The 22,900-nt window shown below is 49.4% G+C and overlaps 9 protein-coding genes across 9 annotated transcripts; 2 read left to right on the top strand and 7 right to left on the bottom strand.

Annotated features, from left to right (window-relative positions):
* Window positions 1-278: 278 nt before the first annotated feature.
* Window positions 279-617, top strand: TRV_08142 (uncharacterized protein; the record flags this gene model as incomplete). The annotated part of the gene is made up of 2 exons (XM_003017801.1): window positions 279-344; window positions 402-617. The coding sequence occupies 2 exons, from the start codon at window positions 279-281 to the stop codon at window positions 615-617; spliced, it is 282 nt and encodes a 93-aa protein (XP_003017847.1).
* Window positions 618-1,058: 441 nt separating this feature from the next.
* Window positions 1,059-1,805, bottom strand: TRV_08141 (uncharacterized protein; the record flags this gene model as incomplete). The annotated part of the gene is made up of 1 exon (XM_003017800.1): window positions 1,059-1,805. One exon carries the CDS (start codon window positions 1,803-1,805, stop codon window positions 1,059-1,061), a length of 747 nt encoding a protein of 248 aa, XP_003017846.1.
* Window positions 1,806-2,466: 661 nt separating this feature from the next.
* Window positions 2,467-4,633, bottom strand: TRV_08140 (uncharacterized protein; the record flags this gene model as incomplete). The annotated part of the gene is made up of 2 exons (XM_003017799.1): window positions 2,467-4,048; window positions 4,155-4,633. The coding sequence occupies 2 exons, from the start codon at window positions 4,631-4,633 to the stop codon at window positions 2,467-2,469; spliced, it is 2,061 nt and encodes a 686-aa protein (XP_003017845.1).
* An 867-nt stretch (window positions 4,634-5,500) lies between these two features.
* Window positions 5,501-6,451, bottom strand: TRV_08139 (uncharacterized protein; the record flags this gene model as incomplete). Its single annotated transcript, XM_003017798.1, has 3 exons — window positions 5,501-5,697; window positions 5,782-5,874; window positions 5,968-6,451. 3 exons carry the CDS (start codon window positions 6,449-6,451, stop codon window positions 5,501-5,503), a joined length of 774 nt encoding a protein of 257 aa, XP_003017844.1.
* A 367-nt stretch (window positions 6,452-6,818) lies between these two features.
* On the bottom strand, window positions 6,819-9,257 carry TRV_08138 (uncharacterized protein; the record flags this gene model as incomplete). The annotated part of the gene is made up of 5 exons (XM_003017797.1): window positions 6,819-6,930; window positions 6,988-8,593; window positions 8,632-8,850; window positions 8,920-8,953; window positions 9,081-9,257. 5 exons carry the CDS (start codon window positions 9,255-9,257, stop codon window positions 6,819-6,821), a joined length of 2,148 nt encoding a protein of 715 aa, XP_003017843.1.
* A 1,028-nt stretch (window positions 9,258-10,285) lies between these two features.
* TRV_08137 (uncharacterized protein) lies at window positions 10,286-11,658 on the bottom strand (the record flags this gene model as incomplete). Its single annotated transcript, XM_003017796.1, has 4 exons — window positions 10,286-10,487; window positions 10,563-11,164; window positions 11,211-11,570; window positions 11,653-11,658. The coding sequence occupies 4 exons, from the start codon at window positions 11,656-11,658 to the stop codon at window positions 10,286-10,288; spliced, it is 1,170 nt and encodes a 389-aa protein (XP_003017842.1).
* Window positions 11,659-15,530: 3,872 nt separating this feature from the next.
* On the top strand, window positions 15,531-15,989 carry TRV_08136 (uncharacterized protein; the record flags this gene model as incomplete). Its single annotated transcript, XM_003017795.1, has 1 exon — window positions 15,531-15,989. The coding sequence occupies one exon, from the start codon at window positions 15,531-15,533 to the stop codon at window positions 15,987-15,989; it is 459 nt and encodes a 152-aa protein (XP_003017841.1).
* A 1,190-nt stretch (window positions 15,990-17,179) lies between these two features.
* Window positions 17,180-20,362, bottom strand: TRV_08135 (uncharacterized protein; the record flags this gene model as incomplete). The annotated part of the gene is made up of 1 exon (XM_003017794.1): window positions 17,180-20,362. The coding sequence occupies one exon, from the start codon at window positions 20,360-20,362 to the stop codon at window positions 17,180-17,182; it is 3,183 nt and encodes a 1,060-aa protein (XP_003017840.1).
* A 1,781-nt stretch (window positions 20,363-22,143) lies between these two features.
* Window positions 22,144-22,822, bottom strand: TRV_08134 (uncharacterized protein; the record flags this gene model as incomplete). Its single annotated transcript, XM_003017793.1, has 2 exons — window positions 22,144-22,366; window positions 22,467-22,822. Coding segments are annotated over 2 exons (579 nt in total), but the record flags the coding sequence as incomplete, so codon positions are not given.
* Between the last annotated feature and the right edge of the window lie 78 nt (window positions 22,823-22,900).

The raw sequence follows: 22,900 nt of genomic DNA, 5'->3' as shown, positions 1-22,900 counted from the left end.
ATCCTCCAGGTAAGCAGGCAGGGGTAGGTCAGCAACCTCGTGATTGTATAGATGCTGACATTGCAGGGAGTCATCAATCCAACGTTAGCCTAGTGGAGAGTAGAGCGACAATATAGCTACGTATGGCTTCAGACACCGCTTTTCAGCGTTCTTTAAAAACCTGAAACTGCACATGTCCTATCTTCAGTTCAGAATCATACCCGCATCAACCAACCCTTACAACTCAACTGCAACGGCGGCTATTTTATCGAATATTCAAATAAAGCATACCAGCCAAAATGAAGCTCTCTGTTTCTCTAGCACTTGTTATGGCCATTGCATCTGCCTATGCTGCTCCTGTGATGGTAAGTCTAATACTTGATGCTTTAAATATTTGAATAATGCTGATAGTCCCTTGTCAGGATGCCAATATCATGAAATCTGAGCGCCATGGAACATCGGCAGGGAAGGGAGATTATCTCGTCTATATTCCTCCTGCGGAAGACGACGAAGATTACGGAAAGATTGCACGCCGTGAAACCCCAGCCACCGACGCCGGCGCTAACACTTACTATGGCTTCTATGTTCCTGCTGCGGAGGACGATGAAGATTACGGAAATGATGTACAGAATGCGTAGGCTGCAGTATGTGGTAATTGTGACTTGTATGTTAGGCCTGTGGGGGCTAACATGGCATATCAAGAAGTTTCACATCAGGCTTGATATAAGGCTAGGCAATACAGCCGATAGATTAATAAATTACAAGTTCACATCAATTTCTCCTTACTATATAAGACTTTGTAGCTACCTAGTACCTATATCTGCCAGTCTATCAATACCTTGGTTTTCGAGTTATCAAGAATCTATAAGGAAGCCATAAACGTATCGAATAGAGACTACTTCGGAATCTATTGCTTAACGAATTTTTCACCCCCAAGAATTTTATCATACATTACGTATCCCATGGAATTGGAAGTCATAATTCTGTCTTTGCGTTCTGTCAACTCTGAATTAACCAGGGAGATACTTTACATCACTGAATTGTTAGGAGGGGAAACAACGAAGTCAAACGTTGAGAGTTCAATCCTTATCCAAGCGAACACATGTCCCGAGCCCAAATTCAACCTGCGTCTTTCTTCCTAGTCCTGGTGGTTGAGTAATAAGGGCTTCGTTACAATGATTCACATGGTTGAAATTAATAGCCTGCGTATGGATGTATACACCTTTTTCTCCCCACCTCACGCGCTTCGTTGCTTTGGTCAATATGCGCCAATTGTACAAGCAGTGCGCAGAGTGGTATGGCTCCCAGGTATTTGCAACCAGTGAATCAAGATTTTTTAGCGAATCGGCGGCGATGGGAATGGTATGATTATGGTCTTCCCACCAAGGGAGAGGTCCAGCACCTCCAATCTTCGCTAGGTCTGTCGAGTTTGAGAGAACATCTAGCGCAAGCTCTTCATCGTAACATATTTTTGGCAGCCATGCCCCAGCCATGATATCAAGGACACATCCGCGAGAGATGGCTTCTGCCCGCGACTTGCCACAATTTGTTATCGGTTCGGGTTCCGTGGATGACGGTACGGATGAATGAAGGGTGGAAGGCGAGTGAGTGTGTGATGCCATATGTGTGTGCGAAGCTGTGGTTTTGCTAAGATCCCATAGTTTCCAGACCGCTATAACATTGAGAGTTGTTATTCCGAGTAGGAACACAAAGAGTGTTGCCCAACATCGACGATCTGAACTTCGACTCGATTTCCTTTTCATCCGAATTGAATCTTCAATATCGGAGTCAGTTTGAACCTCGTGGTAGGTAAACGGTTGGCCCATATTGGATCATTGGCCTCCCAAGTTTCGGTATATTGAAAATATATGACTGAGCTGCATTTGATGCTATTGAGCAGAATATAAGGGCAGCCCAAGGTTGAGAATCTGCTGTCCTAAGAAAACACTGCTGGCCGTTCATTTTTGTTCACGAATGAACACGGGTATAGTGGATCAAGGGATCGAGATGCCAAGTAAACTGTATGCACTGTCATGGTGCATCACTGTGGGAGGTGTGAGCAGTAATGGAAGTGCTGACATTGCAGATACTATGCTGACTGCGGGGGAATGTAACGCTCTTCATCGATCCCTGTCTGTTCCACTTTATATCTCGATCCGTCCATGGACGTCAGAATAAAGTTTAAGTTTGGCTTATTAATCACTTTAATTTGACTTTCTAAGGTGAGCTAACAAAACATAAGTTACAGGACTTGTATTCATGCCCTTTCAGGTTGAAACGGAAGCAGCAGCTAACTATAGAAATTCTCTATGGCTCAAGGTACCATTTACCAGCTTCCAGTTCCAATCTAGCCACCAATAACTCCAGATACACACATCAATATCTAACAGAATCTAAATGGCCCAAGAAGGGGGTCTAGCAGCGATTTAGCGGCCCGGAAACGCCAAATATAATCACCTCGAGATAATTGAATAAAAGCCTCTATACTCATGTCCTTGGTGGGGGTGGGGGCACCCAAGTCCCGTTCTTTAGCCAAACACCAACACCACCGTATAGCCCCGCGGTCGAGCCACGCAAAAACGCAAACCGGAAGAATAAGTCCTGGGGCGGGAAATTTATTTCATCGTCATTGTCGTCGTCATCATTATCATCATCGTCATAGTAATTCTTCAACGGAGACTCTCCCAGTGTAGATAGGGCACTAAGTTTTCTAGTACTTAGTCCCTGACGACCGCGACGCTGCCATGTGAATATCCCTTTTTTGGTTTCATCCACATATCCACGCCAGCGTTCGACGTCATTAATAAGAACACTAACACCGTCAACATTTAGCTCTTTCATCAGCTTCCGATCCCATAGCTTGAATGTAATATTGCCGTTGCCGGGGAAATAGTGACTCTCGTATGGCGAGGCAAGAGAGACTGTAGCGGATGAGTTGGTGATGTTTGGGGAGGTAGCACCCCACCAAGTACCAACTCCCGGAATCTCCCCTAGTGCATCGGGGGTTTCAATTATGGATGCAAATCCCCATCTTCCAACACCATGAACGAAGAGGCCGAGGAGAAGGCCCTGGTATATAATAGAGGGTCGAGTAGGTATAGCAGTCCCAGGCATGAGGAGAATAGCTAATATGTAGTGATGGATACGTAGACGTAGTCCCGGAAGAGCAAGCAGAATAAATATTGAAATCGCGATGACCAGATAAATTTTGATGAAGTGGAAAAATAGGCCTCCCTGGCGTATCTGCCAGGCTTGGGTAAGGACTATAGAGATGACGATAGTCAAAACAATAGCCAATGCAACAGGGGCACCCGGTTGATTCTGTATGTCATGTGGGGTGAGGCGTTGAATTGGAATCCAACTCGCGAAGGTGTAGTTGTTGAGCGCTCCGATGAAGGCTGGAACTAGGTATAGGATGGTTCTGGTGATCTGGTACATCGGTGGAGAGGAGAGTGGTTTAAGTAGCGGTACCGCACAGTATAGATATAGGACATAGGCAATGAAACTGGCCGGTAGAAGACGGGAGAACAGCATGGAGAGCAGTTCAGCCATACCAGCAACTCCAGGAGGGTCTGAGACGAGACCCACATGCATGATAAGGATAACGAACGTGCTGAAGAAGAAAACGGCAGGTGAGGTGGTGAATATAGACAGAAGCGCGAGCGTGGTTGCGGTGATAGCGAGTAGAACCCATCTCATATCCCGTGGACACTTGAATTCTTTCCCCTCTAACTTCACGAACTTGTATGACTTTGGAAACTTGGATGAAAATCCGGTGGAATTGAATCCATGCGCTTCACTAGCGAAGTACTCGTCAGAAGAGCCTACCAACTGCACAACACCGCATCCTCCGTTGGCACCAGAAACAACCCCAGCATGTATGGCGGCCTGGCAAACGTAACTATCTGCACGATATATTGCATCTTCTTTGGGAGCTCCCGGTGCAGGGCCGCCAACGATAAGAGGCTGATAATTCAGCGTTTGATTGCCAACAATGTAAGGGTTGAGTAGCTTTGTGCTTGTGCAGAAAGCTGGGCATCGGAACGCAAAGGAGGAGGCTTCAAAAGGCCTGCAGTCATAGCCGTTTAAGCCACAACGATGAGCGTTAGTCCTATATTTAGAGGATGATAAGTATGAGAATGAAAGACAAAATCTCGGGGGTCAGCAATCCTCACCAGTAGTTCGCACTGCAACCTATTGGGCTCGGAATCCCATATCCTTCGATGTGGCCCGACGATGCTGAATGTCGTAGGATAAGACCCCATGACAGAAACCAGGCGAAATAAAGTCCCAGTAATAAGAATATCTTCTGCTTTCTCTTCGGGAAGTATTGCTCCAAGAAGAGAACAGGAGCCTCCTGGATACTTGGGAAGAGGGGTTCAAATCGTAGATTATGAGGCGGGTCTGGGCCCTTTAACCATTTAACTGTCGCACGTCCAGCCTTGCGCAACGGAAGTGGCACCCAGCCCCAGCGGAAGGACTTGGAACTTTCAGAGAGCCAGACTGGTACCACTGAAGGAACGTCGTTTGCAAGGCCGAAGGGAAGGATATTGTCGTTGTTGGCATGGTCCGGATCGTGGTCGACTATAGGAATAGCAGATTGTTCAGACAGGACTGGTTGCCCGTCTGAACCGGGTATGTGCTCGTCAGGCATCGTGAAGGTCGCGCATACGGCGGTAAACGCCGAGTAGATTTGTCCACCAGATACGGGGTCGGCGAGCACTGGGAATATGTTGTCTTCACAGGCGTCAACGAGGCCTATAAGGCTACTTAAAAGACGAAGGACGAAACTTTTCCGTAATAGGGCGTTCTCCTGTCGATGACGCAACCCTTCGCGGCCATCCGCGCTGAAACTGTCGATGAACGAACCATCCGGGGGATCCGTTGGCTTATATAAGACCCCGGAACCCGCCAAGTGCGGCGCAGGTGACGTCTAAATTTAGGCTGCATAAGCGCCACTAGGCGAAAAGATAATCCGAACCTGAAAGCGCCCATTGGCTGATTTAGCGCGATCTACTGCAGGTGTCCGCGAACCCATTTTATATTGTAGTTACCGAGGGCATACTGTTCATGATCTCCTGGGGAAATATGTGCAGCTGGGGGTTATATCTTTGAGGCTCAGGTATGGGTACAAAATGGGCTTCGAACATCACTCGGATATGGACCAAGCTGGTGCAGATGTTTATCTTTTACACATCTCGCGAAGTGTAAGTAGAGAGTATTGCAGGCCAAAGGGGGGTATGAGGAAGGATACTATTCATAATGTATTACTTGCTGCTTGACTTTCTATTTGGAAAGACTAATATTCACAATATCAGCATGGGCGCCACTACTTCAACTGTCTGTATTTTCGGGCTGCAATGAGTCTACACTCTCAGTCAACACGACCTAAGTTTTATTCAGAACATACAATATGAAACATTAAATTGCATGCTTTTCGTATCATTATATCACGCCTGGTATCTTAGTATAAAGGTATGGGGTAGAATTGGGAAGTGATCTTCACCCAAAGTCCCAAACTTTAGCCTCTTCTTCGCATTGCTGCAGCAGCTGATTCTTGCTCTCGCCCACTAGAACCTGCCGGTTTTCCAGTATCTATCAGATTAGGATTTGTTCCAGCCATCCATCCAGCCAAATCAAACCCTTGAGCAGGGTTGGCAGGCTTATTTCTCTTTGCAGCACGCTGCTTCTCAAACTCCTCGCGGGTTTCAGGGTCCACTAATTCTCATAGTTAGCTCAAATCCATAAACAAGTGACAATAACAGCAGGTGTAGAAACTAAGCAAATGCAAGATAGACATACTGTTTTCGATGAGGTATGGCATTCCAAACGTAACGGCCAAGGCAAAGATGGCGAGAAGAAGCATGGGGTTCCTCAGTAATGCCAATGGAGAGACTAAACGGAAAAAAAGATGAAAAGATTAGTCTTCCTGCTCATTGAATATAAGGCATCCATGACTGGAGCAAAACGTATTGAGGAGGGGATTACATTTCTCTCTTTGCTCGTAAAAGTCCTTCTTTGCAAGCACCTTGGCTTCCACAACGACCACTTCAGGCTCATAATCGCCGCCCGAGATAATCTTCTCAGCTCCCTTGTTATCCCATGGATTGCCCCGATAAGTCTCCCAGACACCGATTATCTTGCCAGTCTCCGAGGAGACGTCGACTCTGTACGGCGCAAAGACATGGCTTTTCGAATGGATATCCAGGAGGTATGATATCGGCTTTTCGGAGCCCGTGGATGCTATCGGAGGTGATATATCATCAAATACGAAGGTCGAAAGGTGGGATAGCGGTGCCTTTAGAGGTCCGTTCGGTTGAGAGATGGTGGTGAGCGTTGCATAGGTGGATGACGGCAGCGAGCCGATTCGGACGGAAGATGGGAGGGCGACCGTTAACGAGGACGCGGCGGAGAGAGTGCTGGAGGACAGAGCAAGGAGCGAAAGCAGGACAGACGAATATGAGAAACGCATGGCGGCGGAGTTGCTGGCTGCCACCTTGTGCACTCCGTTGCAGCGAGATTGTTGATGTTGCGAGAAGCTCAAAGTTCCGCCAAGGGTTGGGCGGGCGGCTCTTCTCTTTGGGCTTGGCGCACCGCCTCGGACACTCCGATATCTTAATTTTACAGTGAGGCCACCCGACACGAGACATTGGCCTAAATTATTTTCAAAAAACTGGTGATTGGTGCCTGCGTTATGGATATATCTCCCGTGTGGAGTATGAATTGCGTAATGATATCATATTTTGTTTATATACCGAATAATAATATCTACCCTAGTACTTGATACAAGAAGAGAAACATGTCTAAAGCGGCGCTCCACACCTGTTACCTTTTTCCCCCTACAATTTAGCCTTAGCTCCCTTGCCTGCTGAGAGGTCAGGAATATGGGAATACAGTTTATCAAAGACGTCACGGTACATCTTGACGGATTGAGGACGCTTCAATTTTAGGCTGGGGTATCATGTTAGCATCTGGTGATATCAAAACCACAAGTTGATGGGAACTTACGTAGGGGTCAATAGACCGTTATCGATGGAGAATGGATCAACCATAAGAGCAACATTCTTCACCTTTTCGTAGCCCGAGAGTTTGTTCACTCTAGCAGCATGCTCCATGTCCCTTAGGACAGCGAGAACGACCTTCTCATCGCTGGCAGCGGCCTTCAGGGCCTCAGTGTCGCCCATCGCAATCTGCTTCTTTAGCACTTTGCTGGCAAAAGGAGCAAAAATGTCTGGCTGGACGCCAAGGATGGCGACGAGATGCGACTGGATGTTATCGCCGTGGACAAATGCCTGCGCGATGTATGGGCAGGAGCTCTGGTAGATGCCCTCGAGGCGCTCGGGAGATACATATTCGCCCTGCGCAAGTTTTAGCAAGTTCTTCCGGCGATCGATTATGTGGAATCGGCCATGTTCATCGACCTGGCAGACATCTCCAGTGCGGAACCATCCATCCTCCGTCATAGCTTTGGCGGTTTCTTCAGGGTTCTTAAAGTATTCCCGGAACACGGTGTTTCCACGAAGCAGTAATTCACCTCGGGGATATGGTTTGTCATCGACAGAGTAGTCCATCTCGGGGAGAGAGAGCAGACAGGCTTCCTGAGCGATGGCAACAGAGCCACAGTGGCCAGCAGTCAAGTCATAGTTGCCCTGGCAAGTGGCAATGGCGTAGCTCTCAGTCAATCCGTATCCCTGGACAATATTGGTGCCAAATGCAACTCGAAGGAACTGGTGGAGGGATGCATCGAGAGGTGCTGAGCCAGAGACCATACATCTCATGCGGTCAAATCCGAGTCCAGCGGCGACCTTCTTAGTCCAGATCCTGTCATAGACTGAATGCTTGTAGGTGGCATCTTGTGGTTTGGCGTCGACTAGATTGGTAGTCTTGGTAGCAACGACATGTCTCGAGAGAGCGCCCTTGAAGCCAGGCTGTTCGACAGTAGCGGCACGGATAGCTCCGCCGAAACGGCTGTAAAGACGTGGAACAGAGGCAAGCACGGTCGGCCGCAATAACTTGAAGTCATCGACAAGCTCGAGAATGTTTCCGTGGAAGTATCCAATTTGGCCGCCACCCCAGAGAAGTGTTTGTTCAATCATACGTCCATAAATATGAGCAAGTGGTAGATAGGAGCAAGCAACGTCCCCTGGGCCCTGTGGAAAAGCGCTCAGGGAGCAGGAAGCAGCAGCAACAGCGTTTGCATGGGTGAGGACAACTCCCTTGGGCAGGCCAGTGGTACCAGAAGTATAGTTGATGGTGACAATATCATCCGGCGAAGGGAGAGTGTAAGGACGATTAAGGGACGCCCCTAGCTCCTCAACTTCCTTGAGGGTGTAAATGGTAACGCCAAGCTCTTTGGCAATAGGATTAAGGATATCACGCTTGGTGTGGCCCTGGGGCTCGTCGGAATCGAGGTCTTCAAGACATACGATGAACTTCAAGGTAGGAAGACGGGGCTTCAGCTTAAGCAGCGTGGGGACATGTGGCAAGGAACAGGCCACACAGGCAAGCTCAGTATTCTGGATGATGTACTCGGTAGCTTCTGGACCGAGGGTCTCGTAGATGGAGACTGAGAATATTCCCTGAGACATACAGGCCATATCTAAATTGTTGTTAGCTACAACGCTGCATCGGACATAGGGAGAGTAAACTCACCGACAAGCTGCCATTCCGGCCGATTCTGGCACCAAAGACCAACTCCATAGTTTCGGCCCTGGACCCCGATGCGCTCGTGGAGTTCAGCTAGGCCAACACCGATGGCTGCCCGTCGCTTCTGCACGGTCTGGTAGTCCATCCAAACATATGGCCCATAGCTCTTAGTGGCGGGGATCCAAGGACGGTATCCGAGACAAGGCCTCTTTGGATATAGCGAGGCTAGATTGAAATTAGCCAAACAGCTCTCTCGGAACTCACATCATGTGTAACAAAGGGGGCCAAACGAACCGGCAGACTCAAACATGTCATGGCCTGTGCGGACCTATTGTTGAAGCGAAAAGCAGGTCAGTACATATCGCATTATTGTGAAAAGGCGCTCCTTCGCAGAACAAAGAGAAATAGGCTCGAGGCATCAGGTGCAATAGTGTATAGATCTGTGTATGGCTCACTTTTGGATCGAGGGTCTTGGGAAGCTCCTTGCTGCCGACCTTCCAGTGCCGGTACACCTTGCTCCGGCCTGGTAGCTCAGAGTTGGGCACCGGGACGGACTCTGGAGTTCCCTTGGGCGGCTTCTGGCTGTAATGCGCAGCAGCCGCCTGGAGCGCTGGTTCGGACGAGAAGAGCATTGCGGCAGCGTGCGTGTCTCAACGCTAGAGGATAGGTATACTGCAGGTATCGATGCCGGCCGTAACAGTAGCCAATGCCAGCTGTCTGGTATCCCAACGGGTTCTGTAGTCTCTTGTCTCTGTCCTCCGCTGGAGGGTCGAATACGGCGAACGTTACGGAGATGGATATTAGGGAGGATTAACCTGTCACTACACCGGCCACCAGGCTCACGGTTAGCTTGACAGACGCTGCAGGAATTCTGGGGGGAATTGCGCCTGGAAGAGCTGGAACTGCAGACGTGGCACCAGAAGGGAATTAATTAATAGACGGGAGCCGGCATGGACGCACCAGTACGCAGAGCGATCGAATAGCTTAAGACGGCGAGGAATAAGGATAACTAGCCGGTCATTCCACACCACGGATTCAAGCAGAGGAGCAGGAGGGAGGAAGAAGAAGAAGAAGAAGAAGGGAGGGAGGGCGAGGAGTATATGTAGGCGATGGAGCAGAGAGGAAGATTGATGGACGAAGATTTCCCTTTGCGGCCGACGCCCGTCGTTTGGTGTATGCGCCGAGGAAGTACCGGTACTTCTGCGACAAGGGTCTCCTCGCCCTTTCACATGGGCTCCCGGCAGGTACTTTTTTGCGGGAGACGCCGGCAAAAGAGTACCTGCACCTTGCGGGCGCTGCCCTGGGGACGCCGGGGGCGGCGCAGGTACCGGTACTTGCGCTGCGACGGTGCAAGCCTCGGCTGGGGGCCAGCTGTAACTCACTGGCTGGGGCTGGTTCCGAGTTAGCAGAGCATCCGAGACGTCGGGCTACCCGAAAGGAAGAAAAAAAAAAAAAAAGAAGAAGAGAAAGAGAGACAGCCAGCGGTCACTTCACATGCATCGTCATTCGTTCTATCGCTCAAGCTGGGCTGGCTGAGCCAGAGAATATATAACTAGTTGGCTATTTACGTTGTGTGTCTCCTTCCCTTGCGGAGTACGGAGTGCCATATCGCCCTTTTTCCCCTGTCCCTTCAAACAACACCCGACGACGACGGTGCGCTCTACGCAGTACGGTCGGCAAGAGCAGCGTTGCAGGCGGCGAAGGACTGCTCGAAGTCGGCGATGATGTCGTCGATATGCTCTGTTCCGACCGAGATGCGGATGCCGTCGTCCCTGACACCAGCAGCACGGCGCTCGTCTTCGGTCAATTGCTCGTGGGTTGACGACCATGGATGGATGGCCAGCGTTTTCGAATCGCCAACACTAGTGACCGCATACAAACATTAGCCTCAACCCGCTATCGAATTGATAGTTACGGAGCATCCGAGATGGACTTACTTGGCGAGGTTGGAAATCATCTTGAATCCGTCGACAACCTTGGTACCGGCGGCTGCACCGCCCTTGACTCCAACTGACAGAACGCCGCCAAAGCCGTTTTTGAGGTACTTCTTCGCCGTTGCGTGGCTTTCGTGGCTCTCGAGGCCAGGATACGATACATATGCGACATTCTCGTGCTTTTCCAGCCACTTGGCGAGGGCCATAGCGTTGGAGGCGTGACGTTCAGCTCGCAGACTGAGTGTCTCGAGACCAAGCAGCAGCTGCTGTGCGCCAAACGGATTGAGAGCGGAGCCAAGGTCACGAAGGATCTCGACGCGGACTAGAATGGCAAACGCAACTTTGCCAAAGGTCTCCCAGAACTTGAGCCCATGGTAACCTTCAGAGGGCTCGACCAGCTGGGGGAACCGAGCGGCATGCTTGCCCCAATCGAAAGTGCCAGCGTCAACGACTACACCGGCGATCGTCGTGCCATGTCCTCCAATCCATTTAGTGGCACTGTGGACGACAATATCGGCTCCGTGGGAAATGGGACGGCAGAAATATCCTCCTGCTGCAAAGGTGTTATCAACCTGGAACCCGTCAGCCTCAAAAAAACGCTCTCCCTACTCCGTATTCCCTATCTAAATTATGCGCAGCCAATCGACTTACAATAAGAGGAACGCCCTTATCATGCGCAACCTTTGCGATGGCTTCGAGGTCAGGCACGTTGAATCGTGGATTTCCAATGGTCTCGACGTAGACGGCCTTGGTCTTGTCGTCGATCAACGAAGCAATCTTCTCGGGATCCTCTCCCTCGACGAACTTAGTAGTAATTCCTAGACGGGGTAGGAATATCTTGAACTGGTTGTATGTGCCTCCATAGAGGTTGGTGGTAGAGATGATATTGTCACCAGCATGGGCGAGAGCAGAGATGGCCATGAACTGAGCTGCCATCCCGGAAGATGCAGCAACAGCTGCTACACCACCTTCCAAGGCAGCAATACGCTTTTCAAAGACATCGACAGTGGGCTAGGCATGCGCCAATTAGCCACTTCGCTTTTCAATTGGAGGTAAGAAAACTAGAGGAGGGCAGGGGGAGTGCCATGCGTACGTTCATCAAACGGCTGTAGATGTTGCCAAATTCCTTCAGACTAAATAACCGAGCAGCATGTTCAGAGTTCTTGAAAGTGAAGGACTAGGAAGAGTAAGCAAAGCGTATTCTAGGTTCTCGAGGAGCAGCGGCATCCGTAGTTCAACTAACAGTACTGGCATAAACCGGGACAGCACGGGCATTGGTGGCCGGACAAGGCTCTTGTCTAGTCATTCATTCTATCAGTATGCATTGCGCCATGCGAATCAATGGTTAAATTCAATCCTACCCTGCATGAAGTTGGAGGGTCTCGAAGCGGCGGTTGTCAGAAGCCATGATGAGCGATCTTCACTCTATGTAGAAACAACAGCAACTGAAAACTAGATGAGAATGATCAGAGATCAAGTTATACTGGTCAATTGCAGGCTCGACGACCGTATTTAAACAAAGCCAGAGCCACGTCGAGGCGGGGTAGTTAGGCCAGGGCAGTACGGAGGAAGAGGGTAGGGATATGGCCTCTTGCTCGCTAGTTACCAGCCGATCAGGGAGAAGCAAGCGTACGTAAAAACCCGATGTGGACAAGCGAATAAAGATGAGGATGCAAGATTAAAATCCGCAGGGAGAAGAAGCCGGCATTTGTACTTTCAGCGCGACGCCAGGGCTTTCGCTGCCTTTCACCCTAACACCGGTTCCGATCTCGATGTATCCCGTATTGCGTGATCCGGGAGGTTCGATGGTTATCAGGGGGGCTTTGGGTTGCAGGTGGGTACGGGGGACTTTGAACGCCCGCAGCCAGCGAGTTATATCGTAGAGACATCGCGGCAAGCCGGTAGGTAATCCAGAACTCAGCAGTTGACTTTGGGAATGTCTCTAGGAGTAGTTACCGCGGGACCCTATTCCATCAGCTTTGTTAGTAGATTCCGAAGCGAGCGAGCCCGACAGTATGGAGTACCTAGTCATAAGTGATATAGTTATCTGCTCTATACTTACATGCTAGAACGGTGCTTTGATGGCGATGAGGTTGTTTAGATATGCGAAGTTGCAGTGTTTTACAGTGTGAGCGATCAGAGAACGTTGAAGATACCGCTTTAGGCAATATCCGACGACTCGACTTTTCTTCCTACAAACTCACTTGACTTCTCGCTCTTTTCCTCCATCAGATTCTCTGCTTCATCAACCCAGTGGCTACTCTTGCGTATAGAGATGCGGGTATACAACACTTTTCGACTCTTCAACCATACGGATACTTTTAGTTAGTTATCCCTGCTGGCAGATTTGCAAATGGCCTGCTTCCCCGAGGAGCAACAATCCGGTCCCGTCCTTTCGTGCATCATTAGTGAGATTATCCCGACTCTGCGGGCTTCAACTTGACTAACTCGGTGCGTTGAATAGGCTATCCAGCATGATCACCAGGGCATCTATTCCCGAGCCGTCTGTTGGAGGGGTAGGAACCAAGAGATCTACACACATAGATTATCTGACAGCCAAACGGTGTAACTATGAGTTATCCAGGTTATGAGGCTCTTCGAATCCTTCCCTTCCAACGCTGCAAATTACATGGGTTCACTCTGTTTCCTGTTGAACCTTTCATCAGGGTAACTAAAATATTAAGAAAACGCCTGCAGGGGGGCCAAGATGATAAAGACCGCATCTCAACCGCCCGAGCTCTTCAAAGGAACATAACTAACTAGTCAACAGGCGGTTAGCCAGTGAGAAGCGAGTCATTATTAGCCACTGAACATGTAGCTTCAACAAAGGGAATTGGAAAGTGAGGAGTTTTCATGCGACTTGGTTTTACACCTTGATGCAGAGTGTAGCGTGCACAGCTAGCGAGTTCACGAGGCCATGTGCAGCGGGCTTCAGAGGCCGTGCAACCTCTTAATCATGATACACACAACCAGAGAGTACATCAACTAGTCTCAGTACAAAGGGTGACTTTCTGGAAAGGTGTGGTGGTTATTCGTTATTTCAGAGGTGATATTTGCGGGCAAACCACACCGCAGCCAATACGGAGACCACAATTCCCACCTTCTTTCCCATCTGCTGGCCTACCCAATACCACCGAGACCAATACAAGTCGTGCTCCAGCTGCATCGCATCTTTCCCCGAGTTGAGGTGCGGGTATTTACTCTCTGGTACAGGCACCCCAAGGAACTTGCACAATGGCCCCCAACCCTGGTCTGCTCTGAACTCTAAAAATCTTTCCTTTGGTACGGCAGCACGCACACGCTCATTATGCTCTTCAAAAGATTCAAGAAAAGCGTTCTGGGAGGACGGATCGCATGGAGGACGGTCTTTCGATAAGACGGAAGTGGTACGATGAAGAAGAGCTTGGTACGGAGCTGAAAACTCCCTGTCAAAAAAACAGAGCAAACGCCAGGATTTCCAGGACAAAATTTCGAGAATCAGCTTTTTCATCGACCTGAACCATGCGTCACTCGGCCGCGTGGTTAGAATCACCTTCGCGTCAGGGTACGCGGCAATAAGCTCTTCAGCAAAGAGACAGCAGGGGTCGTCTGTCACTGCCTAGAGGACTAACTAGTCAGTGAACCACGGAAACTGGGCGGGAAAAAAATGATAGAAAATAAACCTCTCAACATGGCTCCGCCTTAGCTTTGATGGAATAATTAACTACAGAGTCCAAGAGAGATGGAAGCTTACATCATAATTCCAGAGCAGTTGATCGAAATCCGCCCCCTGAAACGGCTCGCCGACTCCGTCGTATTTTGCTCTGACAGCCTCTAGCCAAATCTCGAAGTGTTTATTATTGTTATTTTTCAACACTTCGTTATAATGATATGGATTGAAACCCAGAACTCCCAGGGCGGCGCAGATAGCTGACTTCCAATATTAGTTAGGTATGTATCTTCTTCAGTGTGGTGCAGTTGTGTATATAACTACACACATGTGGTACCAGTACGCGGTAGTCCCAGAACCAGCAACCTCATCGGCTTCGGTCGTGGAACCACTGGGGATGTTTTCGGATATAAGTCCATTTTTGATCACGGGCAGCGACTTGTGTTCAGGCCTTAGAGAGTGAAAATCCTGAGATTCATTTTTCTCGTGAAGTGAGGGAAGTCGTCTCCCCGCTAGTTACGGCAAGCCACTTCACACCCTGCATAGAAGCACGATGCACCACCTAACAGCTATATCCTGGCTTGTATAGTTGCCCCTCATAACTAACCAGAGGCTTATCGAGGCCCAGCTAGGTAACAGGATAACTACCTGTTCAAATAACCAGTTAACATGACAAATACTGAGTCTGTCAACGCCTCCATGCTGAGGCATCAAACATCGATGATGGCTTTGTACGGAGTACGGGAGCACGGAAGGGGTCATTATCAACGAGGCTGTGAGCAAACTTAACAACTGGTGTTAATGGTTTTTAGCTTGATTGTCCTAACTAGTTAACGAACATCCCGGCCCGCCTTGACGTTTGGGATGTTCCCTGTCACCAAGAGCCGCGATTGTGACAGAGCTCCAACTTCGCTTCAGCCGAACGGTCGGTCCAATACGACTCGTGCTCTTAGGCTGCAAATTAAAATGTGGACGCCTTATCATGTGTGAAAGGCGGATGGCTTAGCCCATTTTGATGTATCTCAGCCCTTCCCCATCGCAAGCTTGCTAGTTAAAGTATCTAATAATAGCAGAGTGGGCACATTGCTCTTCATACATTTTCGAGCCGACGTCATATTACCAGCTATTTAACTCATATTTATTCCTCACTGCCCCCCTTTGGAATCTTGGCCTTCTTGCTTTCTATTCACCTCTGCAGGCTACTGGTACATATAACTAACCACGGCGAACCCAACCTTCGCACAGATCTTTAGCTGGCCAAAATCCTTCCTTCGACTTGCAGTTCTATATCAACTTCTTCAGGTCTACAGGGGCCAGTTACCATGCCTAACATCATCCTCATCCTTCGCGGCGTCCAGGCCCTTCTGGCCGTTGTTACTCTGGGGCTGATCGCATACTGTATGTACCTCCCTAGCTACTTTTCTAGATCAACCACATATAACTATCCATACGCAATACTAACTCATCGAACATTAGTTATTAACTGGGTCCGCGAAAGACTTATATTCGGAGGCCTCGACAGTGCCAACTTCTTACTTTTCGACAGCATCTGGACACTCTTTATCGCCCTACCGTTCATTGTTTTCTCACCCAAATTCTTCCCGGCGCTCGCTCACCAGTATGCGCTTCTCGGTGTTGAGGCAGCCACCGTTCTCTTCTGGTTCTCTGCTTTCATTTCCCTGGCTGTCGATACCAGTAATATTGGACAGTGTACTGTATGCAGTGTTGTCAAGGCTGCTATAGCTTTTGGTGCTTTCGAATGGTGGGTGATTTCCCTTTAGATATCTATATCTCGACCTCAACTAGACCTGTGGCTGACGGGCACCTTTAACGGTGTTTATAGGGCCGCTTTCGTTGCTACGTTCGCGCTTAACGTGATGCCTATGATTAACAATCGAAACAAAGGGGCCTCTGGAGGCCCAGAACAACATGCAGTCTAGGTTGCCTCGACTCTAGTTAACTAAATGACTGTTCTATCATTTTTTATCCTTTTCCTTGGATAGTTACTAATACCCTTCTCAAGCCGCGAGAGTTTACATCGGTGTTCCAATAACTAATATATGATACCCATTAAGTTGATAATGAGCCTTTAGTCTAGCTATTGATTTATCTATGCGTGCTAAGACGATACTAATAAAGGAACTTTAGAAATTTCCATTTGTATGTTTGCTGTTCAGCATTTGCCCCATCGTGACTATTTACACCCCTGACCGTTCCATGTCGTCCGATGTTCGTGTATGCATGGTGCCGTGTGACTCTGGTTGGTGGACAGCACATAATCGGCAAGGCTGGCTGTTCGAAATTAGGCATTAACCTTCCTCTTACAGGTAAACTTCCGGCTCATTTTAGCTCCCTGTAAACACGGTTCCTTCTCCTGGACCGTACCTTAACTATATACGGTGTTTGGTTCAGGGCATCAACGAAACGAGGCTCGAACTCTTAATGCACTGACATCATCTTGATCATTGGTAGACGGAGGAAGAAGCAAAATAAAATACGGGATAGCCCCCGAGGCACACAGGGTTGTACATATACAAGCGCAATATCTATACAAAACAAGCCAAAGCGACCGCGGCGCAAGGAACACCATTCATGAGAAGGGAAAAGTAAGAAATATATGCTTAACTGAAAGGTCGTTAATATTAAAGCTACAAGGCGCAGATATGAGAAAAGGAATGGAATCAAACATCGCGATGGCGCGTGAGCAACAGAGTTAATAAAAAGGGAGAGTAAAATATCAAGACGTATGTACGTTGATGGCGGGAATTGAAGTATTCTTCGGTCAAGAGCAGACGGAGACAAATGAAACATAGCTTTGAAGGTGTGTCGTGGCTCGAGAACGAACGGTGAGGTGTAAATAACTATTTTCACTCAAGAGGCCGTGGTAATGGCAATGAGAAAAAAGGCATTGAATTGTTCATGATTTTGAAGCGAGGAAATCAGCCGCCTAGACATGTTGTTAGTATGAGAATTATAGAGGAATATGAGAATTGTAGAGGAATAAGAGATTTCTTACTTCATCAAGCTTGTAGTCAAATTTCTCCAGGGCGGCAAGAGCTTCATCACGTGGGTAGCCCATACCAGTTAGCCGCTGGAGAATCATATCATCTTCACCTGTGCTGGCATCTAATGCCCATCCAGCGGGTTTGTTCTGACTGGGAGGCTGTGGGAACGACATGGCTGAAGTGTTTTCGGTTGCGGCATGGCTAGCACCGTCCTTGTTTGCGGCAGCGGCGGCTTTAGTTGAGTCAAGGGTAGAAAACAGAGCATCCCAGTCATGGTTAGAGCTGGCGTTCTTGGTTGGACCAGCAGAAGGGGCCTCGCTGGAGAATGGAGATTTGTTGTTAGTGGAAGTTGTTGCACCGGGGCTTGGCTGGAAGGAGAAGAAATCTGCATTGCCGGAGCTGTTTGCAGGCTTTGGTTGTCCAGATGCTGTATCGAATGACATATCAAAGTTAGACGCGTCCTTGTTAAATGGGCTCTCAAAAGTATCGTCATCACTGTCATCTTCAACTTCTTGAGCTGGGGCTAGGTCAAGTCCGGCAAAAGCTGCTTCAAAATCAGGATTCGTTGGTTTCTTATTGGCAGCATCATGATGGGGGACGCCTCCAATGATGGGGTCTTTCGTTGTTGATTCGACTGAATGGGGTGCGTCGCCCGCTGCGGTCGGATCATGTCTTCCTGGGACTAACCCCTTGAACTCTGGAGGGGTATTCTGGACACCTGGTCCAGGCGGTGGAGAAAGAGGCTTGCTGAATGAGTCCGTTGGAGCAAAGCTGGACTTCTGAGCTTCATCTTTCGATGGTTCTTGTGGAGAGGAAGTGGTATCCCGGGGAGGAGAGGCGGGGGCGAAATCATCGTCAAATCCGGCGTGGTCATCGTCGGAAGAATCATCGTCGTCGTCAAATTCCCTAATTGGGGGAAATTCGTTGCTACCAGCAGCAGCAGAGCCGTTGGATTTATCTTTGTCACCCTCTGTCTTCTCACCTGGCTTCTTCATGGACGCAAATGCTTCCTCAAAATCAGAGGCCTTCTGAGACGGAGATCTGGCATGTGCCACACCACTAAATAGTTCATCGAAGCTAATTTCCTTCTTGTTCTCAGGCTGTGGCGTGGTGTTTGTTGGGAATGCGCCGGGAACAACTGGCTGCGGCTCTATTCCGCTCTTTGTGGTATCGTCTGCAGCACCAGCAGCCTCATCGCCAGCCTCTTCATCAAAAGGAGAGGATTGTTTTCTTAGAGCGTCAGCCTCTGAAATACCTGAGGTGTCAAAGCGACTCGCTGGTGGGGAAGGTCTGTTGGATGAAGTCACGGATACTGCGTGACCTTCAAGAGGGAGATTGTTTGGGGTAATCTGCCTCGAGAGTGGTGGCGCCGGCGGCTCAGCAGCGGCAGCCCCAAACTGAGTATCAAAAGCTGTAGATGGAGTAAAGGAACCGCTTGCAACTCTGCTAGCGTCGGGGGTGGATGCTCCACTGCGAGGGGACGCGGCTCTGAAGGTAGTTTGTGGAGGTGGGGTAGAAGTAGACGACGGAGCGAAGGAGGATCCGAACATGTTGTCAAAAACGCTGCGGTTATCATTTGGTTGCGGCTTTTGACCGGTAGCCTGGGGAGAGAGCGTTCCTGGGGAGGACACGCCCGTTCCACGTCTAAAAAAAGGGTTCTTCGCCTGACTGCCGGTTGACGCGGCAGGGCTTTCGAATGGTGAATTATGGGAGCCGGGAGCAGCAGCATCTCGTTCTGACCCTTCGTTTTGCTGGTTGTACTGGTCGAGCTCTTCCTGAAGGCGATCACGTTCAGCCTCAACAGTCGCAAGCTGTTTCTTATTGATAGCTACCAGTCCCTTTTGTTGACGGGCCTCAGACTTAATCTTCTCCAGCTGTGGTTTTAGCTGGCTTGTCTGAGCATTAGCCTGCTTGATCTTTTCTTTCAAAGAGGCGTTTTCGCGCTGGTCGGCTTCCAGTGCTGCAGCCATTTGATTGTACTGAGTAGCCACGTCGCGTCGGGAGGCCTCGATAAGGGAGAACTCCTGTTCAAGTCTCTTAACCTCTGCCTTCGAGGTGGCTAGCCGTTCCTCAAGCGCCTTGAGTGACTTCACTTCATTTTCATACATTGTTCGAGCCTGCGCGAGTCTGGCCTCGAAGTCCTTCTTCTGTTGCTCGACTTGACCACTGTCCTGTTCGGTAGCACTGCGCTTGGTTTGGATATTTTGCATCTCTTTGGAAAGCGTGCCAACCTGGTTGGAGAGGTTTGCAAGATCGGTAGTGTCCTGGGTCAGCTTCTTGCTTTCCTCAGGATCCGCGTCTCCAAGGAGATCATCCGATGGAGAGGCCGTGGTATTTTGAGCTCCTAGTGCCGGGCGACCGGCGGCAATAGGTCCTAGGCTCTGGCCAAAGGAAGACGCTGGTACGAAGGGTTTGAATGTGGAGGATGGCGGTTGGCGCGTGGGTGAAGAAGGAGGTTGGAATTGAGAGCCAGAGCCTCCTGTAGACTGGGCCACCTGTGTCGGGGCTGTGAACACATCCAAGCCAAAAAGGTCTTCAGACGCCGACCTAGCTCCGGTTGTCTGGGGCTGGATGGCACGGGCACCCAAGCGTCGCATGCTGGGCGGCACCAGGTTAGGGGGTAGGGTCTGTGGTAGTGGCTCTTTTGTTGTCCGCTGCTGCCGCACTAGATACATGGCAACAGCAAATTCATCCCTACTCAGCTGGCCATCAGAGTCAATGTCTGATAAATCCCAGATATGTGCTAAGACCTCTTCTGGTAGTCGCGCGTTAGTGAAGAAGCCAACAGCCTGGTCTCCATTGATGTACCCAGTTCTTGCTTTGTCTACTGTTGAAAACACATTATCAAAATGTGCTTTGTCCTGAGGAGTGATAAGCCAGTCACTTCCTGTGTGTACCTGGCTTAAGGGGCTCTGTGCACGGGGAACATGGCCTGAACCACTGAATTGCTTCGGAATGGCAGGTACTGGCGGCACATCTGGAATGGACCGAGAGCCAGTTGAATTCCGGGCAACTACTCGCCGCGCGGCAGCTTCATACAGCCCCGGTGGAAGAGACTGGGGTATCCCTCTTAAAGCGCCCGATTTGTAGGCGGTTAAAAGATGCATAGCAATTATAAACTCCGTAGCATCCAAGGCACCGCGCTGCATTGAATCAGCTAGATTCCATATTCTGCCCAGGATCTCATTTGGTAATCGAGCTCTCTCGAATATTTGCTTGGCAGTTTCTCCTGTTATCCTATGGTCAGCAATTGGTCAGGGAGGTGATATCAGTGGCTAAACGCGTCTCGTACCGGATATATATCCGTTTTGTGTATCTGACTTATTAAAAAGCGCGGAGAACTTCGCAACATCGTCGGGGTTTAGTGGTGGCACTCTAAGAGGTGGGCCGGTTGGAGGCGGACTTGTAGCCGTTGGGACGTCTATGTTGAGGCCAGAGAAACTAGGTAGGGGTCCAGCTATACAATCAATATATGTCAGTAAGTGGCACCTCCTGGCAACTGTAGATATATAAATCGCGTAGACGCACGCTGTAAAGCCAATTCCTCTGTTGGATGTCGGCCCGCCTGCGCATGACCGATCAATCTCATTACAATTCCAAACCCTGACGGCGTTAAAAGCCCGCGGTTCTGTGTATCTGCTATTTGCCATATCTGAACTTAAAAATTAGCAATTTTCTCTAGCTATACAGGTCCGTTTGTGTGTCCCGGGTTGATGAAGAATGACATACCAAACCCAAAGTTTCAGGAGCCAAGTTCGTCTTCTCAAAAAACGAAACCGCCGTTTCCCCGGTGATGACGCCCAAGTTGGTCTTGTCTGCGGTTTGGAACAATTGATAGAAGACTCGCTTCTCTTCGGGAGTTAGGTTTAAATTAGGATGTTGTGCAGCTATAAGTTTAATATCGAAACGAGTCAGTCAAGGTGTTGCGCGGAAGGCATGGTAGGTAAGGTACCGGCAAAATAGGGACAGGAGGAAAATGCGGAGTAAAAGCAAGACAGAAGAGCTTACAGTCAGCCATAATGCCAGTATCTCCCTCCCTCTAGAGGACAATATTGCAAAGAACCCAGAGAGAGTAGTCCCCCGCGAGACAGCGATATTGTACAATGTGCGAATGTCGGGAGGGCGGCGGCGCGCAGGCTGCGTCGTTAGTTATATCAGCCAGCCCAAACAACGGATGGATGGGTGCCCCTGATAACCAGCAAACAGCAGAGCCGGAGTGTTTGTCGCAGCGTAGAAGGGGAGAGCAGAGCAAAACGAAGGAGACAAGCTCTTCGGCGGCGTAATAGCAGTGAGAAACGAAGGCGTTGAAGGTGCTTTTTTGGACGTTGTTGTCTGTCGTCGTCGACCTCGTCGTCGTCGTTCTGCTTTTGGGGGGGAAGCTCGACGAGGTCGCTGCAGCCAATCAGGAGGCGCGCGGAGTTCGGATAAACTCTCGCCGAATATTGGATTATCTAATCATTACATCATCATGTGAAGCAGCCGCGAAAGATTGAGAGAGAAAAGACAAGATGAGAGAAAGGGAATTAGTTTTTTATATATTCAAACGCTTGCTGTGGATTACCGGTTCTAGAAAAAGAAAATTTTGCATGTAGGGAGGGAAAGAGGCTCTACTCAAGAAATGCAAAATATAGGGAAAAACTCCTTGCACCTCCAGAGAAAGAGAAGACGACAAAAAACATATTATACCGGGGGGGAAGGTCCCTAAATCGAGGACATGGCATGGATTGACAACCAGCACCCCCAATTCCGCCTCTCCATCAAGCCATCAGGAGCAATATTAGAGAACCGCGCCTTCGGCTGGTTAGCGTCTGGAGATTAGTTGTCATGAGCCAGAGAGCCGAACAGGTAGACGGCTGTGCATTATTGTAGTGATAGACCAGCAGGCAGAAGAGGAGTTGGTTAGTGATATGTTGATTCGGAGTGCTGTTGATTAGTACTCCTGCTCGGGTTCTTCATCACCCTCGGCGTTGGCGATTTCCTGGTAGTCACGCTCCAGGACCGCTAGATTTTCACGAGATTCAGCGAACTCACCCATTTCCATGCCTTCGCCGACGAACCAGTGAACAAAGGCTTGCTTGGAGTACATAAGGTCAAACTTGTGGCAGAGAGACGTCCATGCCTCTCCGATGGCAGTTGTATTGGAAAGCATGCACCTATGATGATGTTAGCCTGGCTGCCTCCTGTTGTTTCATACCCTTCCTCTTCCACCATCTGTGGAGGGGTGAAGGGGGAGGGGATTCGTTTCAGACTTACACTGCACGGTCCGTCTTTGCCATGTCACCATTTGGCACGTGCTCAGGAGCTTTATCACAGATACCAATCTTGAAACCAGTGGGACACCAGTCGACAAACTGGATAGTCTGTTTGGTTCTGACAGTAGCAACTGCAGCATGGACTTCCTTGGGGACGATGTTACCGCGGTAGAGCAGACAGGTTGCCATGTATTTGCCGTTCTGCGGGTTACACTTGACCATTTGGTTGCTTGGATCAAAACAGGCCAATGTCATTTCACGGATAGTGTTTGTTTCATGGGTAGCTCTGGAGTCCTGTGCGATGGGTGCATAGGCAAACATGGGGAAATGAACACGAGGGAACGGAACAAGGTTGGTCTGGAATTCGGCTAGATCAACATTAAGATAGCCACCGAAACGGACAGATGCTGTAACCGAAGATATGACTGTTCAAAA

The sequence above is a fragment of the Trichophyton verrucosum genome (genome assembly GCF_000151505.1).
Source record: "Trichophyton verrucosum HKI 0517 chromosome Unknown contig01361_1.f1.exp, whole genome shotgun sequence".
NCBI lineage: Eukaryota > Fungi > Ascomycota > Eurotiomycetes > Onygenales > Arthrodermataceae > Trichophyton > Trichophyton verrucosum.
Note: the sequence above shows the minus strand (reverse complement) of the source record. Positions and strands in the feature narration are given on the sequence as shown.